This window comes from Lissotriton helveticus, chromosome 2_2 (assembly GCF_964261635.1).
Source record: "Lissotriton helveticus chromosome 2_2, aLisHel1.1, whole genome shotgun sequence".
NCBI lineage: Eukaryota > Metazoa > Chordata > Amphibia > Caudata > Salamandridae > Lissotriton > Lissotriton helveticus.
The window spans coordinates 141173535-141193353 of NC_136060.1; the positions used below are offsets into that span (position 1 = coordinate 141173535).

The following is a 19819-nucleotide window of genomic DNA, read 5'->3' on the forward strand; positions in this document are numbered from 1 at the left end:
GGGCAGTAGGGCAAAGATAGCATGTCCATTAGTAAAAGAGTCAGTAGAATGATCATGATCCTTGACAACAGGCAAGACCACGGGACAATTATTGGGTGAGGAATGAATATTGGTGTCCATGCCCTGTTCCCCAATATCAGATGGTGAAGAGTAAGAAGTTCGCCCAGTCACTATATTCGAGAGTGGGAAGCCTTTTCGGCTTAACCTGGTCGAAGCTGGTACTTGCTGGCTCTTCTCGGCCAGTACATCCCGTGGGTGCATCTTATAGGGGTATGGTGATATATCCATAAGGCATGCAATCAACCTTTTCCAGTGGAGCAAAGCGATTATATGTGGGTACAATAAAAATCTTGCTGCCTTCCTGAATCTGCTTAGATCTTGGCTTATAAAGAAAGGGACCGGATGCATTCTTTGGGCAAGTCCTTGCAGGTTACCAAGCCTCTCCAAGATGAATCCGACTAAATCTCTGTCCCAAATATTGATTAGAATGCAATCACCTGCATCCACTTTGCAAGATTTAGCCTCCTATTGCACCCTCCGAACTCCAATTATTCCATCTGAGAAAACATCACTACTGACACACTTGAGGGTAGTGCCAAACCAGAGGATCACCTTATTCTTCAACTGCTGATCTGATTCCCGTCGTACTGGGCCCAAAGGGAGGACATTCTTCAGGACAACTACATATGAAGTGCACTCAGCGGGAAGGTGTAAGATCTGGGGGTTTCTGTTTTCAGCCATTACAGCCCTATTAGTGGGGGAGGATAATATACTGGTAAAGGGGCTTTCTTTCTAGTAGGGTGCCATGCAGAGCCCACGGTGGGAGGCTGGTTTGAGGGGGTCTGGACCTGCTGGTTTAGCCTGTGGAAATTCCCTCTCATCAACAGTTTTCGTGGTTGCAGTTGTATCGGGAGGTGCAGTTTCAACATGTTATGTTATGTTGAATTGCTTTTGTAAGGTGCGCAGCTATCCAAAAAGGGTTTCCCGGTGCCAGCCAGCCTTGAAGTAGAGCATGCGATTATTGGTTAAATAGCCATGTTTTTAAGTTCTTCGGAAACTTGCAAAGTGTGTTTAAAGGCAAAGAGATGCAGGCAAAGTATTCCACAAGATGGGACAGAGGAAGGCAAAAGAGAGACCTCCCATCCGTGAGAGTATTATCCTGTGAACCAAAAATGTTCCCTGAGTAGTGGAATGCAGTTGTCGTGAAGTATAGTAGGGTTGGGCTAAGGTCTGCAAGTACAGAGGGGCAGTACCAGACTTGATCTTAAATATGAGGCTCAGCACTTTAAACTTGACACGACTCTCCACTTTCAGCCAGTGGAGGTTGCGTAAGTAGCTAGTGATTGCGGTGAATTTGGAAATTCAACATAATAATCTCGCTGCTGCATTTTGCACTACTTGTAGCTTCCGCACTATATCTGTGTTGGCCCCTAGATAGAGAACGTTGCCGTAATCCATTCTCGAGGTCACAAATGCCTGGACCACCGTTTTCTGGGTGGAGCAAGGAAGCATCCAGACCACTTTTCTCAAACACTTCAATACAGTAAAACAGGTAGCTGCCACTTTTACAACTTGCTGTCTCGTGGACACCGGTCATCATCAATAAAGCCCAGATTGTGGACTTGTTGAGTAGGCTGGGGGGCGGTACCTAATTCAGTGGGCCAATGACGGGGGGCCCATAGTTCTTTGTTATTCCCAAGAACAAGAACTTCGGCCTTGTCGCCATTGAGTTTAAGCATGTTTGTTTGCATCCATGCTGCAACTTTTCTTAAGCCGTCTTGCAAAGCTGACGGACCAGACACCTTCTCAGAGGAAAGAAAAGAGAAGATGATCTGGGTATCATCTGCATAAGAGAAGAGAGATAGCCCAGCTTCTTCTTCAATGGCCGCCAATGGTTTAACATAAACATTAAAAAGTATTGGGCTAAGAATGGAGCCCTGAGGGACTCCACAATCAGATGTGTAAAGTTTAGATGGGGCAGCAGCAGAAAATATTTGAAAAGTACGGTTGGTCAAAAAAGTTATCAACCATTTCAGAGCTGCACCAGAGATGCCGAGGGATTTGAGGGAACGTATTAGCACGGTGTGAGACACCGTGTCGAATGCCGCGCTCAGATCGAGTAATAAATAATAGGGCTACTGTGTCCCCCATTTCCAAACGGTGTCTTAACATCTCCGTCACGCCCAGCAAAGTAGTCTCTGTTGAAAATCCAGGTCTAAAGCCGGACTGTGAATCATGTAAAAATGTTGAGGATTCAATAAACTGTGTGAATTGCTCATTTATATGCTTTTCCAAAATTTTAGAGTAGATCTGGAGAAGGGAAATAGGTCTAAAATTGAAAAGTTGGGCAGGGTCAGTGTTAGCTTTCTTCAGGAGTGGAAGAATCATAGCATGCTTCCACTCCGGCCGGACAAATGCCTCCTGTATAGAGGCATTAAGAAGATTCATAATTAGTTCACAAACAGGTGTATCAAGTTGATGCAGCATCCAAGAGGATAAAGTGTCCCGAGGGGAACCTGATTTTATGCTGCCTAAATACTTAGTGAATGAGTTCATATCTAGTGGTGACCAGAATTGCAGTTTATTGATGGATTTTGTTTTATCCATAGACTCAAAATCAAGACTCTGTTGCATAATCACAGCTGTTGAAGGGTTACTCAACATAGAGGGAATATTTGTAACTTTGTTCACAAAGAAATTGGCAAGATCATTGCATTGTGACCCATCCAAAGCAGGGGGTCTAGGTTGAGTGTCTGATCCTGAACGTTTTTTTAACATTGAAAACAGTGTTTGCGGACAGTTCTGCGCATTGGAGATGGTCTGTGAGACATAGCTTGCACGCGTTTCTTTGCAAAGTGCTTGATATTTTTTTAAGGCATTTTTGTATTTTATTTTGAAATCCGTGGTATAGTTTCTACTCCAATGTCTTTCTAAGTTTTTACATTTGCTCTTTTCTTCTTTTAATTGCTCCGTGAACCAAGGGGCAGGGGATCGGTGATTATATGATGACTTTTTATTAGAATTTGGAAGACAGTTGTCGATTGCTTTAAGAATCCAACCTTGAATTACATCTAGAGAAGAGATGGCGACATGGGGAATAGAAGGAAAACTATTAGAAAGAAGCTTATTAAGAGCTTTCATAACCAATTTACTTAAGTTTCTAGATTTCTGCTGTGAACCAGAACTCGTTATAAGGGGGTTGGTTGGATCAGTGCAATGAAATGTGATTGCATAATGATCTGATCAACATAAGGGGTGAGAGATGGTGAACATTGGATATCGGACAAGTTGGAGAAAATGGCAAGGCAATCGCCCTCTTGTTGTGGCAGGTCAAATGGTATGGACTGAACATGTATAATCAGCTCCTTCAGGATCCTATCTATACTCTGCATCGCTGTGATAATAGGACCAGAGGACGTTTTACAGGTGACAGAAATCTCTCTGCTGACTGGCTGAATTTACCTCGCCTACTGATCCAGTTTGTCCTTTAAATTGATCCTTGGGCTCAGAGGCGCCCCTTGTTTACAGACTGATCTGGAGCAGTGCTCTTCTTCCCCGTATGTTTTGTTGCACACACCATTTATTTGGTGGGAATGCTGAAATGTTCAAGTTTAAGCTTTTCCCAGTTTCGGGCTGTTGCTCCATCATCGCTGTAGTAAAATCTAAGTCTCACAAGCACGCAGCAGTACACTGAGCTGTGAATGACTTTGATGCCTTCATTAACGTGGACCCATGTACTGAGGTGAGTGCTTCCACCTCTATTAAAATTTGGGGAAATGTCAGCCTGCTCAACACCAGTGTGTAGTGACTGGGATTTCCTGGTGGCCCCCAACCTCCCCTCCATGCATTCAATCTCAGAGTTAATCACGGACACAGCAGTAATCAGATAGTTGGTGATCGAGCTGGCCCCCGGTTAACATTTGTACTGGCAGCAATCACATTGGCCTTTCGCTTTCCCCTTGTTCAGTGCTGACAGGATCTGATCTGCAAAACGTGAATATCGCCACACCAAGAGGGGTGCCCAGCCTCCTCCGGGTGCAGCTGGACCCACCCTTGGCCCGGGCTCCCCTCGCCCGCAGGCCTCGCTGTGGTAAAGTAAGTGCCCTAAAGAGAGCCAATGCCGCCAGTAACTGCTGTCAAGGCCAGTACCGCCTCATGGTGGGAAAGTGCAGCGGAGCTGAGTAAAAGATGGAGTCCTTCTCCTCGTGCAGACAAAAACAACCAGCATGTCCCCCAGCCAGATACTTCAAAATTGCAATAATTAATATCATTAAATAAATATACAAAGCAAAAAAACTTTTTACAGATTTAAATAATCAAACACATTTCTTTTACATGTACACATATCCTAACATAATCAAAAAAGTAGTAACATATACTAAAATTACCATTTCCTACCTAATAATGAAATATATCAAATGAAACTACTTATGATTTTGATGATGAAATCCTTGTAGATGAAATCACAAATCAAACAAAACATTCCAAAGAGTATTCATCAAAAAGATTGGAAAAACTGCAAAAATAAGTCAGGCAAGAATAAAACATCCAATATGACTTCATTAATCCAGGAAATCCACGTAAACCCACAAAAAAAGTAAAAAAAAGACAAACACTCCACGAAACCAACACATCAAGGACAAAAGGGGAAAATGATTTTGATACAAAAATAATCAACTATGTTTTCTTGAAAAAAAGACAAGCAGGTTAATAACCCTCTACAATATCTGAAATAACAACCCATAAGGGAAAAACATATAAGCCCACCTAAACAATATTTACAACCCACAGTTGTATATCAATTAAAACATAACTTCATATACAAAGGATACACATTACATAAAAATATTATATATTACAATAAGGCCTACCACACTAACTTAAAATAGCTAATACAGATTACTCACCAAACAACGCTGTAAAATTATATATCATAACAAATACTACCCTAACTAACACCACCCCCAAACACTAAGCCCTTAGAAAGTTTCTATAAATAACTCCTTACCTGAGCAGGAACCAGAAATTGCTACCTCAAAGTCCTCAAACAGACCAAAATAACAAAAACATACTAGAAAATCAAGCAAACGGTATAAAAAAAAGATTGATCAAGTATCTACAAAAAAATAAGATCACTGATTTCTCAGTCTCTTCCAAATAAGAACAGCTTGCTAAATACAAGTAGAAACTGTAAAGCAGATTTCTAATTAATATAATTGCTGGATAAAAATCAAGGCTGGACTGCGTTGTCTAAACTTACATGTTTGCAGTATCAGTAAGTCTTCATCATCTCGGCTGATCATAATATTTACAACAGAAATTAAAGTGCATTTTGCATTGTTCTGAGGGATCGTCACGTGGACATTTGATTAGTGGGCAGGACCAATCCTCTTCTCTCTTAAATGAAACAAGGTGATGGATCATATTGCAGCTGAATCTTGCTTACACAAATCTGTGCTGAATATTGCGTACAAACCCCAAATAAGGAGGGAGACTGTCGTTAAAGAGCAGCATTTGATGAAAGCTCACGCTAGGCTTTGCATTTTTTTTTTACTTTTCCTCATGAACTAGCTTCAGGCGTAGCGTTTTATTGTCAGCTTTACTAACTGTTTAAGGGCACCGAATTCATAAGAAAATCAGGTCTACACAGCCTATTACAGAAAGTTTTTACATATTTAATCCGAGGGATTTTAGCAGCTAACTCAAATGATAAATAGTCCGAAATTACTTTTCTGTTTAGAAGAGCTTCCGGGTGCATCCAGATCCTACGCCACAAAAGCATCGTCCAAAGCCTGATAAGATCCTCGAAAAAAGGCATGCCCAGCTCTTTATGGCAGATGAATGTGGAGTAACCCTGAGGCTCTACAAGAAGTTTCTTTAAGCAGCCATTTTCTGCAATCAGCAAGTACATGAGATTGTAATTATCTCAGACGCCTGCCCCATAAGTGGCCATCAAAAGACATCTTGTCCATTAAATAATTACCATTTCTTTCAGAGTTTTCATCCCAAGTTTCGCAGAAATTTTTTAAATTGCAGCAACAGAATTTCCTAATTGAGATCTTCTTGCCATGGTCAGCTCTGTCCAGGTACCTTGTGCATCAAATAATACCCCAAAGTAGGAGAATGCAATAGGTTGAGACAGTTTTAGATCCTCCACTTTAACTGGCAAGATTTGTTAGCATTCGGTCCTCAATTCATAACAAAACATTTACCCAAGTTGACCCTTAAATCCAAGTCAGTCATAAAATCCACAAACACATTTATTAATGACTGCTGAACAATGGAGGTGCAAAGCCAATAGCGCTGCGTCATCGGCATCTAGGAGGCCAGGAAAAGGGCAATGTCCAATCTGAGGAAATCCCTGCACCGATCCTCTAACACCCTGAATAGATTATTATTATATAGGGTGAAGAGAAACGGGGCAAGTACGTAGCCCTGTCTCACCTTCCTGGTTATTCAGACATCTTGGGCACATTCCACATTTATACGGAAACTCACTTTGGCACTAAACCCTGAATACATTTCACTGAGGAGATTAACTATTGACATTCTACTTCCACCTGGCTCATGAAACGCCATAGTTTGCCACAGTTGACACAGACAAAGGCGCTTGACAAGTCCGTAAACACCGTACATAGAGGCACATTCTTGACCAGCATATTTTTCCCAATAAGAAGTTTTAAATGAAGACATTGTTTGATGTCCCTATCCCCTTTTGGAACACATACTGTTTATCTAAAAACATGTGATAGTCTTTAGCCCAGCACTCAAGATTCACTAATAGTAAAGTAATAGTATTTTTCCTGTGACCTTCGCCCGGGCGATAGCATTTTGGGTCCCCAACAGTTCCCATTTTTTAAAATCAGAACAATGAGACAATTAGACCATGTCCTTACTATGCCTGGTCTATAAACAGATCTCAATACCTTGGCAAACAGAGACATCATAAGTCTATGTTAGATTTCAAAAGGCCAATAGGTATAGCATCGGGCCAAAGGGCAATTGCACTCAAACTATTTTTAATAGCTATCACTCCGTCTAATGAGAGTTCTAGGATCCTGACTTCTAGCAGGATGAGGTCATTATCACTCTCCTCAATTTTAGTAGAATCCTGCATCTCGTGTTCCACTAACTTGTTATCTGGAGTTGAATGCATTTTGTGCAAATGTGATACTTACTGATTGGAAGGAATTGCAACCCCTATCGTAGGGGCAGTTGCAGCTCTAAAATAGGTATTATTAATTACTTGCCAAAAGGCTGCACTATCCTCACAATTACTCGCTGTAGTTAGCGCTGACCCTGACTCCTCTTTTATTGTCTGTCTCCTTTCTACAACCACAGATTTATATGCCTGTCTTCAGGTTATTACTTCCGCCTTGTTTCTAGTTGGTCTATTGAGTGCCTCCATCAATGTACTCTGAACTTTACCAGCCACTAGGTTTGGGATTATTGTGTCACAATGTACTCCTTCAACCCTCTTTGATGCTTCTAGTAATTTCCATGAAGGCATTTCTCCACCCACAGCCTTCTCATCTAAATAAACACTAAACTGCATATTGTTATAATATTGCATTAGTTTTGATAGACACTCCGCAGGATTAACCCTGTTCCATCTCAGCGTTATGCCAATGGGACAGGCTGGCTACTTTTATGCTATTAACATGATCCAGAATGTTGACCCTGTCATTGCTGTTCAGGGATTTAATATCAATACTCTGGGTGTTATGGTCACTTATCTAGTCGGGTGAGTTTAAAAATTACACAGAAAAGAACTCAGATTTTTTGTGGTCAAAATAAAATCGATTGGGTACTAACATCTCTATCTGTGAAAGTGCATTTGATGGGAACAGTACACAGTTATATAAATATAGCTGTCTGCTTGCGCCATCTTGGAAAATGTTTTTGTAACATATGAAACAATTGATACTAAGATGTATTTTAATATTGTGTAACATTGTAGAACATTATTAACACATTGTGCCCAGAAAGAACCACTGAGGATCAATTGTTTTATATGTTATGAAGTGTTTACAAGTTGGCGCCCACAGACATCTAAATATATATGTATTCTGTTATGTCCTTCACTTTTGTGCACTGATTCACTTTAAAAATGATTGATTGTTTGCCTTTATCTGACCCGTGACCAAGGTGAGTTGTCACCGAAAAGCTTCGGGTGGTTTGTTGCTCCTGAAATAAAACACGCTCTTTACTGATAAAGTGCATGTGCCATGATTTTCTTTGGATGAAAGAAATGTTGCTTTTTGTGATATATTTGGGCCTCATACCCAAGTACGTGCCACCGCACTAAGAGGCTGAGAGACTGTGAGGATCTGTGGACGATATATATATAACAAATGAAAAACAAATGCTAATAATTTTACAGTATTCTTTGATACATAAATGTTTAAAAAACAAAATAATGTGAATCATGAAATAAATGTAAGACAATTGTGCAAGACATACAATAAAACTTTTATATGCTTTTTTTGCACTAAACAAATTATTACTTTGTGTTATTAAAATATGTCATTATTTAAAAATATTCCAAATAATCAAATGTAAGTATTTAAACATGTATTTATTAAAATATATAATTAAATAATTAGAAACATTATATTTAATTAAAAATATTTAAGCTATCAAAAAATACTGTAAACTAAAAATTACTATAAGTATTCAAACTGCAAAATGAAAAATATTAGCAATTGGTAACACATTATTGAGGTGAGATTTACTATTCCCACCCCAAAGTTAGCCACATTGGAAAAAGTGTTGGGCTTTGGAAATCTCAGACTTACCACTCCAAATATAGCGACAATTGGGGAAAGTGTCTGACTTTGGAGTGGTCAGACTTACTATTCACCCTTCAAATGTAACCACAATGGGGAGCGTGTTGGTCCTTGAAAGGATGCAATGCACCATTCCCATTCCAAACGTAGCCACATTGGGGCGAAGTATTAGACTTTGGAAAGCTCTTTCTATTCCCACTCCAAACATAGCCACACTCGGGAAAGTGTTGTATTTTGGAGGGTTCACATTTACTATTCACCCTCCATACATAAGTATGGAGGGTGAATAGTACATTGGAGAAAGTGCTTAACCTTGGAGGGGTGAAATGTACTATTCCCACCCCAAACATAGCTTCATTGAGTAAAGTGTAGGAATTTGGGGACCTCAGACTTGCCATTCCCACTCTAAAGTTAACCACATTGGGAAAGTGGATTTTGGAGGGTGGGATCACATTTAGTATTGCCACTCCAAAATAAACCATCTAAAAAAAAAAATTATTTAATAACTAACACTGAAAATAAAATATACAGAAATAAAAATGCAACGCAAAAATAGAGAGTAAAATAAAACATCAATAAAAATTACAGATGCAAATTAAAAAATAAAATAAGGCACCTACAGAACTACATTTTGCTTACAAAATCAACTAGAAAAAATGAACACAAACTAAAAAAGTTCAACATTTTAAATATATATTTTTAAATTAAACTTCAATTACCAAATGATTTAGAAAAAGATGAACAAAATATTAATATTAAAAATATACAGATAATTATTGAAAAATCAACATATTGTAGTTTGACCACAACATTGTTAATTTTCACATTCACTACAACAAAAATTCAAACTCAAATCCTCAAAAAATTCCCAAAATATATATTAAAACAATTCATACAATTACATTATTTCTAAAAAACAAAGTACAACATAATATAAACATACACATTTTTTTAATTATCATAAAATAAACACACAAAATATGAATTTCATGAAAATATAAAAATCGTAAAATATGTACTAATTTATAAAAGAACATTTTAAAAGCTGAAAATGAATCAATACTCCCCATCTAATTCTTCAACAAACCCAGCATTCCATTACTGAAATTATATTAGAAAATGTAACATAAATTACTGCAAGTAAGAAATATAAAAACATATACTAAATTCACAAGAAACAATGATATACACTACAACAACATTAAACAACAATATTTTAAGCAGTGTTACCAAGTTGCAGCTCGCATGACTCGAGGGTTGGAAGGGCTGGTGGGGGGTCGCGCGGGGGTTTGTGCGCAGGTGGGGGTGTTAACAAATGTTTTTTTTTTTAAACTTACCTTACCGGGTCCCGCGCCACCTCCGGACCTGCCGAGTCCCGACTACCACGTTTCCTGGAACAGGAAGCATCAAGCATGCCTCCTCTCTCCCCTCCCTGAGGCAATCACAATGCTGCAATGGCAGCATTGTGATTGGTGCAGACAGGGCCCAGCCGGGCGCCTATAGGGAGGCCATTTTCTTTATGGAGGCTGTATGCAGCCTACATAGAGAAAATGTAGAGTGCGCATGACTGGTTTGGTCGGCCCCAGAGGGAGTGGCAAGCCACTCCTCCCCAACCCGCCTACCCGCACGCACCCAACCAGGCACATCCTCCCGCCCACCCTCAACCCGGCATACCCTGCCTTCTGCTTTATCGCAGCACGAGAAGCAAAAACATAAAATGGTATTTAAAATACAATTTTATGTTTCTGCTTCTCACACTGCGAGAAAGCAGTGGGACAACGCTCCTCCACCCTAATGGAGGAGCAACACCTGGTCTTACCTGCAATATCCTATCCCATGATATTCTTCACATCACAATATTTTAAACATAATATTATTTCCCCATAATATATGTTAAACAATATTATGGTGCAATACCAATCAAAAATATTATGAGAAAGTGGACATATCAACTAGGATCTTGACTTATAAACTCAGCCAAAAAAACTCAAAATGATATGATTTAAAAGAAAATGAAAAAGCAAGATGGTAACACGAACAAAGACACAATAGATATCCTATACATTTTTCAATTCCAAATATTTTAGTAATGCTTCACAGGATGAATACAGTGGCAATTTTCCAATCCCACATCTTGATCTGCTAATGCTGGCAGAATTAGAAGCCTCTATAACATCTGAATAGATGGGAATAATAATAACAAATTTTTGTAAGTACAAATCCCCTGGCTCGGATGGTTTCTCTGTGTCTTTTAATATTGTTTCCCGTGACATCTTGATTAGTCCATTATCAAAGGTGTTCAACTCATACATTACTTCGCTCACTATCACGAAGTCTATGTTACAATCTACCAGAGCCCTCTTACTTAAGCCTCAAAGACTGATGATCTTATAGGCCGATCACACCCCTGAATTTTGATTTTAAAAGCTTCACATCCATTCTAGTAGCTAGATGAATAGTATATGGCTTTTACTGGTGACTGAATTCCTTTGATAAGATATTGGCAGACGAGTGATGCCATCAGATTGTCATTTACTATATTTAATATGGCAGAACACTGAAATGTCAAAAGGTCTTTCTCTCTCTTGATGTTGAGAAGGTATTTGGAAGGGTGGATTGGCAATACCTGTCTAAAGTCCTGGCAAAAACTGGTTTAGGACAGAATATGATCTCCAACATTTTGCCAATTACTCATCTCCACAGCTGAAAAATAGGTTAAAGATGAATTGTTGACCTCAGGTCCACCGAGCAGAGGACCTAGACAGGGGTGGCCTACACTCACTAATGTTTGCCATCATAATGCAGCCATTAATACACAAAATAAATAGCAACCCAGAGTTACACTATCGCTCAATTGCCACTGTTGTCCAAATACCAAACCTTGGGTAGACCTAGAACAAGACTGCTCAATGATCCCACTCAATCAATTATGAAGCCTTTCTCCTAAACATAGACTCTAAAAACAAACGCCACTATATTCTATAGCCACACAATTGAGATATTGGACTTTACAGACTAAGAAACAGAATACAAGCACATTTCTTTCACGTCTATCACCAATCATAAACAACCCAGACTAACAACCGGGAATAGACCATTAAGGTTATGGAGGGTAGATGTCAGGGCAACCTCGCCACACTCAAAGTGTTGGGTTGCCTTTATACAAAATGGGGACACCCTAAATAGAGACACTCGATTTCCACACAAATACAAATATAAAAAGATAACTGTGTAAAAAACCTACGTGGCGACACCTCATGTATTTAGGCCTAATCCCCGATATCTCCCTGCCATTTTCCTGTCACAGACACCTGCTCTATTACACTTAACAATAGGAGGGCAGGGCTGTGATGGGAGTATCGGCAGGCCTGTGATGGGAGTATCGGCAGGCCTGTGATGGGAGTATCGGCAGGGCTGTGATGGGAGTATCGGCAGGCCTGTGATGGGAGTATCGGCAGGCCTGTGATGGGAGTATCGGCAGGCCTGTGATGGGAGTATCGGAGTACTGTGATGGGAGTATCGGCAGGGCTGTGATGGGAGTATCGGCAGGGCTGTGATGGGAGTATCGGCAGGGCTGTGATGGGAGTATCAGCAGAGCCGTGATGGGAGCATCGGCAGGGTTGTGATGGGAGTATCGGCAGGCATGTGATGGGAGTATCGGCAGGGGTGTGATGGAAGTATCGGCCCCTGCAGGGCTGAGGGGAATCCTGGACATTCCCCAGAGCCTGTTGGGCCATGGCAATCCTTAGAATTATTTTTACTATATCGTGCAGGCACACCCCATCAATAGCCGAATCCCTTCAACTCCTTTGACGGTACCAGCGAGGAAGTCTTCTATATACCTCGTTAGTCAGGGGTGCAATCATTCCCCGGATCAGGTACTCCCAGGGGACAAAATGGCCTCTCTCGGGTGGGTGGTGGTGACAAGAGACATCTCCTCCTCCCACGAAATGTGTAGAATAAATACATACAGGTACATCCATATGCACGTCTGTGTGAAGAAACAAGATGTGGGGGCAAGTTTATTCCAGGGATAGTTCAGGACAATAGATCACAGTGAAGGTTTTGGGGCTATCCACAGGCAGGACGTTCTACCCTTTTAAAAATGTGGATATTTTTGAAAATGTGGAATTTCTGAAAATCTTCAGACGTATTCTGTTTCACCTTGACTCTTATACGATACATGCAAAATATATTTAAATTCTTGCCTTTCTTGTTGCTGACATCGGCTTCGTTTTATTTACTAATTCTCGTGGAGCCCGGTGCATATCTTCATTCTCAAGAGGATGTGCTGTCCATATGGCAATTTTATGTAGATTTTGCAAAAGACACCAAAAAGCACGCAACACATAATTGTTGTATAGTGCGAACAATTCACCAGCCTTTTTTCACGTGTCCGAATCCATTATGTTGAGAATTTTGCCGTCTCACAATTTTTTGTATGCACGTCTAGTTTACGTGGTTCCGTTTTCTCTCTCTCCGTTTCTTCTGCAGTCTTTCGGTGCAATTGTGACCTCCTGTGGCCGTGAGGGAGCACTGCAAGCATCGCTCTCATGCACAGCTAAGGAGTGTTTCATAAAGATGGAAGCACTGGGACTTATTCAGATAATGCATTTTGAAGTAGGTAACGCGTAGAAGAGGGTAAGCTAACAAATTAACAGGGAGAGCCGAACCATGGCCGAGCCAAGTGTCTGGCTGGGTTCTAAAGATCCATGCACTAGCAGAGCGCCCTAAAAAGTTTTGGCAAGTAAACTGTGCAACAAATACCATATGTAAAATATGCTAAAGACTCTTGAAAACCCTGTACGTGGCCGAGATTCTTACATGGAACTTACTAGGCTATTTAAATCAGCCGCGAGAGAGGCGCGTTTATAGCATTACCTGAATTCACGCATTTCAAAATGCTTTCTCATGCAATAAAGGAAAAGGAAGTACAGTGCAATAAAATCTTTGCCTAGATTGTACACAGTTTGGTCAAGTTGGGAAACAGGAAGAATTGATGGCACATTGAGCCATTCAGCTGCTAGATGGGTAGCTATTTCCTTCTCCTGTTTTCTATAAAAGTCATTGCTCCTCATTTTTAAATATTGGTGTATTAGGTTAGAGCGTGGGTGGCAGGCAGAAGCCACATTAAAGCTCGGCTCGTTTTGGGCTTGAGGGTTTAGGAGGACATAGTGTTGAGTCATGGCTCTGGCTCGAGCCCGGCTGGAGATTTCAGTGGCTCGCCCACCTCTAGTAAAGTACCACTGCAGTAGTACTACTCACATGCTACAAAATGCCATTCACAATTCTGTGTGAGCAGCAGTGGTGCGGGAACAATTTTCAGAGTGGGGTTGCTGCCATTAGTGTTTCATCACTGTGAATAGTGAATAATCCAAGAGTCACACAAAGACCCTCATCATGAGGTTGTTGGAATCAAGGCATCATTTATTGCACCTCATAAAAAACAATATCCTATGGTACGTTATGGATAGGGTATAATAAATAGTGCCAATTCTGAGTTTTTGGGAAATAGGATTGGTGTGTGATGCAAAAAAAGGCATAGTGTGATAATACTGTACATTTTTCCCTTGTTAAATTTCGACAGGCTTGGCCTATTGAAATTTAACAAAGGGTGAGGTGTTTAACACACCCAGTTATTACTGAGTGTGTTAAGTACCACCTGGAATAACAACAGGAAAAACACCGGTCCCCTCATAACCGGGGCCCAGGAGTAGAAAATAAGCCACGCCTATTCAGCAGGAGAGTGGGAGAGGTCGAGTTTCTAGCTGGTGGGACCTTTTGGGCCACACCGTCACAAATATATTATTAAAGCATGGTGTGGTAGAACACTGTCATTTACAGACAAAACATTCTCCATTGAAATGGGCACTTAATTTGTACAGACATATTTTACTGATAAAACTATACAGCACCAAACAATAATGTGTGGAAATTGGGTTTCAGAAAAGATGTGTAATTTGCACAACACTAAGTTAAGTGTTTTGATATGTTTTGAGTCTGTAAAGATTTTGTCTCTATCACACTTCAGCATTAAAAAAAAGTGTTTTTTATGCTTTCATGACTGCTCATACGTTTCAAAATATGCGTGCAGTTCATTTACATGGTATTTACATTTGGTTGTGTGTTAAAAAAATGGAAACCCTACAGCCTTTCCATTCACCTGTTTAGAAGTAGTTCTCCATTATAACATATTCAATTAAATATGTATAAAAAATACTAATTGGCTTCAAATTTATATGACAAACTCTGGAAAGATTCTACTACCTAGAATCTTGCTTACTAAGTACATTTACATGATACTATCTGTTGCTCTGGATTACTCTTATAACTTTAAAAAATAAATGGGTTAGGGGTTCTTCCCATTTCCTAGAGCAACTGGAAACAGAACAAACCTATTGAAAATTAAAGGCATGGCACAAACTGGACCAAATACCGCTTGAACATTTTGCAGCTTTTTCTTTCACACCAGCAAGATTGTGACATTCAGTTTTCAAATCCTCTAATTTTGAAAAATAAACATCAATCTGCATGTTAAAAGAGTACACAGCAATTTGTCAGAAGACATAGCCTTACATTTGATCTCTGTCTCTGAATGCACAGCAAATGTGACAAGATAAAACTAATATTTACAGTCATCTTCATTGCACATTCACCTTCGAAACCCCAGCATGGTGGTTTTGGAGGTGCCGCAGCAACCCCCGCACCTCAACTTCCAGCACCTATGGTGCACAAACCTCTGCCTTGTCTGGCTTTTCTGCGTGAAGATCTCCGTCAACGTGACATAGTTTGTTGAGTCTGTACTAAGGTTAAACACATGTGCAATGCAGGGTTGAGCTCAAAGATCCAGCAGGTAATAATGCTGTCGTTTTCCAGACTCAAGGTGTTTTGTTTTCTGTTTTACTCCAGATTGTGAACAGCTGAAAATGGCAGGAGTGATTAACACACACCGCACATTTGCGGTTGTTCCCAGGATGGCGGTGCACCCTATGGATGAGGCAATAGAAAGGATGGAGAGCGGCGAATGCAGGTAGGTAAGCCCTTGTCTATATGTCATCAAACAGACACCCACACTCTCTATCGCGCCATTTTCCACGGTGCAGGTATGTTTCGCCCTTTCCTGTTGATAACAATGAAAATGTTCATCATTTTAATGATGCTGGCTGTGAGTGCAAATGAGATGGTTGTCCCACTCCTGACCACACATGTTCACTGTACTTCCATGTACTTCGTATTTCCAAAACTCCACAACTTTAAATTCAAAGTAATGCAGAGGAGAAAGAACACAGTTCAGGAGTCCATTTTAGACTTGCAGCTTTCAAACACAGGCAGAACAATTCCCAAAACACATGTAAAATCTGACATGCATAGGTTATGTTTATACGTGGTCATATTTAGCGCCTGTTTATCTAATTCGTAAATGCTACAGGAGTACATATGCAAAACGTATGTGTGCCACAATTACTAGGGATAAGTGAACATTAGTCACAAAACAAGTTAACTCATGCCTCCTTTGCTAAACCCTGGTGTGTCGAAAATGGATGTCTCATCCTGTGGCGGCTGGCATGTACAGAGAGCGGTGGGCGGGGGGACATAAATAAATAAATATAACACCCTTACCTTGATACGTGACGCGACTTCCTCCTCCACAAGTCTTCCCTCTTCCAGGTAGGCTCCAAAGCGGGACCCAGCCAACTCCTCTAACCAATCCTGGTGCTGCTCTCACCAGCATAAGAGCAGTGCCAGGACTGGAGGGAGCTGCTTCGCTCAGCTCTCTCAAGAGCACTGGAGACCTGTACTTTCTCTAACCCATATGTCTATGACACACCTCTCCACCATATCTAATTTCTCAGCATGCTTATCTAACCTCTCTGACATGTGGACCATTCTGAATGTTAGCGCATCAATCTTGCCGTCAATCTTTGCGAGACTGTGCTGCACAGTGAAAAGAATCAGTTTCAGTTCCCTACTTTCTACTGGCTTAGGATCATCAGATGAGGATCCCTGCACAGTTGCACCACTCTCTCGAGCGCTTGTGGTTATCCGGAGTTCAAATTGCAGCTTGGATTGTGATTTATCTAACTTGCCCATGTTGCATAGTGTCCACACAGGAACACGGCGACCCGGGAGTACGCGGCATCACTACGTTCGCGTTTATCGGATATTCACTGCAGAACTTCTCACTCTATCGAGTGCACACACGACTCCCGGGCTCTACACGACTTTACCACAGTCTTGGGAATCGCGAGATTTACATGGTTCTTCTGCCCATCAATTACGTTTACTATTGGGATTCCTTACAGGAAACGCCTACTCCTTGACACAGGGTGTGGAATCCACATCCCTGATACACTCAGCTAGGGTCACGGGCCCTGCTGGGTCGGAAGTATCACCGGCAGAGCGACCTCCATGCTCGACACAGCCACATTCAGCTCTGAGGATTCGCATAAGCAATGAAACACGTGTCGGCTGGCTGTCTTACAAAATAAAGAATTTCATCGGATCACTTTCTACAGGAGATCCCCAAATATTCTGTTGCTTTGTTGCTCTGTACATTGTATATTGACTCTTATACAACATATTGTTCATTGCTTGTGTGTGCATAGGGTACTTCCTTTATTCAATTAGTTGGTAGACTTGTTTACTAACTGCTGAGTGGCTCTAAGGGTTGTCCACTCACCCAGTTGCACCACCTACACACAGCACGCTACTTTGTCTATGCGCCTACTGATGGCCGCGCGCCCTTTGCTCATCTGACACCTAAAACCTTTTAGGCTTGGCTTATGTTGTGGCATAGTTGTACCAACCTCGTCTGTTACAAATAACATGGAGCACTTCATGAAACAGCTCCTCATTGACCTGCTTGGCAGAGAATCTTTTTCTGAAATGTTTGTTGTGGAATGGGCCCATCGCTCGCTCACCACGCACCAGATCCCAGTGGCTCAGCCTCCCCCTAATATCGCCAGACTACTCAATTACTGTGATAGGGATGCTGCTCTACGGAAAGCCTGTGAGCTGAAAGTGCTCCAACACAATGGCTCCGAACCTTGCCTTTATCCATATTTCACACAGTAAGTACAGGAGGCGAGGTGCCTCTGCATTCCTGCCAAGAGGCGACTGCAGGAGTTGCAGATAGACTATAGCAAGGTTGCGGGTGCACTTGGATGATGGCAGACCGACAATATTCACCAATCCAAAGCAACTGAAACGGTTTCTTAAATGCAAAGAGACTGCTGAAGCATGTCGTCGCTACCCAGGTTTGGACCCTTGGGATGCAGGAGGTACACAAGAATCAGACGATTAACAATTCCCTCTATCAGACTGGGGTGCAACCCCTGTTGATTTTCTCCTGTGGTTTTTGACATTATCAGCACAAAGAACACTGTTATAACTAGAGGAAATATGTCCTGTTTAAAAGACCTATCTTCCCATACCTGTAAAACTAGTAGCACAGTCACTTTTGTAGTGGCTGCCTGAGAACGCCATTTCTTATTGCTGGATGTACTGTTCCGTGGTAAGAACGTTCTAATGATTATATATTATGCCTAGGTGAAAAGCCGGACCCCGGGCATCCATTACTGCACTACAACATATTACACTGCATTAGAGTCCGCAGCTGGATTCATGTTGTTTCCATTGTTAGATTATATGTATTATGCACAAAATATGTCAGCTAAATGGCCTCCTTGTTGCTACATGCTGTGGGGAGTTATAGGCTGGGCAACATCTGTCCCAATGTGTGATCCACTTGATTTTGTTTGCAAATTTCTAAGGGAGGGATTGTGTGGTATAATTTTTTGCTATATGAGTTGTGGGTATTCACAGCGTAGGTGGAGGGTGGGAATGTTATATTGTTGCTTTGTAGGTACTGGTTCTGGCTATTTTGATTGGGAAGATCTTGATGGAACATCGCAGAGTTTATGCGGTGCGTAGAAATTGACAGATGATATGCAGCATGCAGTGGAAGGACCTTTGGGCCCCTCACTGCCCCGGTTCATCACATGGAATGTCAGGGGACTAAACAACTATAGAAAGATCTGAAAGGAGGTGACATACTTGCAGAGACACAAGGTAGACATAGCGATACTTCAGGAAACACACTTGGCCCCGGGGAGCAGAGTTCTGATGCAGCGCAATATGCAGGGACAATGCATAGCGGCTGGTTTCACTATGAATGCCAGGGGCGTTTTGGTTTGGGTGTGCAGAAGATCAGGCTGTGTATAGACCCGAAGGGCAGGTATGTGGTAGAGTGCTGTCATAAGGATGACTTAGTGGTTTTATTAGTAGAGATAAACGGCCCAGACTTTGATGATCAGCACTTCTTTCATGGCCTGAACGACTGGCTGATGTTATGGGGGACATGTCTTGAATATGGGGAGGTGACTTTAATTGTGTTCTCTGTCTTTCCCATGACTGATCGTGGGGTCCTCCTCAGAGGCCTCCGTGGCTGCTCGAGCGATTGCAGAGACAGCTGTGTGGGAAGATATGCCAGTTACCTGACGGTACAGGCACCCTATGGGGAGGAATACACCCACTATTGGTCCGTGCACGATATTCATACCCGTATTGATTACTGGCTGCTGCCGTGGGGGCTGGCTTCCCGCATTCGACACTGCGAGCCTCTCCCACACACTTATTCAGATCACTCTTCTGTAATACTGGATTTAGATTTACACTCGCCACGACTGCCAGCATTTGCATGGCGCTTTCTCCCATATTCTGTGCTGGAATCTGTATTTTGTGAGGAGCTGGTGCAAGCTATTGGTGAGTTTTCCTGCATTAACATTGGTTCAGGGGATATGTTTGCAACAATGTGGGAAGCATTCAAGGTATAGATTAGAGGCATCGCACTATCTAAGCAGAGGTTGCGGAGCTTGAGCGGCGGCATAGGGACACGATAGAGCAAAGTTTCTCGGATGTTATCAAATGTAAAATGGAAGAATTCTATGACACTGCACAGAGTGAGGTAAATTGCTTGGCAAGTAAGCAGTAGCACATATGTATGGGGAAGGGGAGTGAGCCGCTGCAAC

At 41.5% G+C, this 19819-nt stretch overlaps 1 protein-coding gene across 1 annotated transcript in view; it reads left to right on the top strand.

The window, feature by feature from the left end:
* Window positions 1–19819, top strand: part of CNGA1 (cyclic nucleotide gated channel subunit alpha 1) — a 337250-nt gene that overhangs the window by 124968 nt on the left and 192463 nt on the right. Inside the window, exon 2 of the mRNA XM_078678224.1 lies at window positions 15699–15819. Within this exon, the coding sequence (XP_078534350.1) occupies window positions 15716–15819 (104 nt within the window). The 5' untranslated portion in view covers window positions 15699–15715. The remainder of the gene's footprint in view (window positions 1–15698; window positions 15820–19819) is intronic.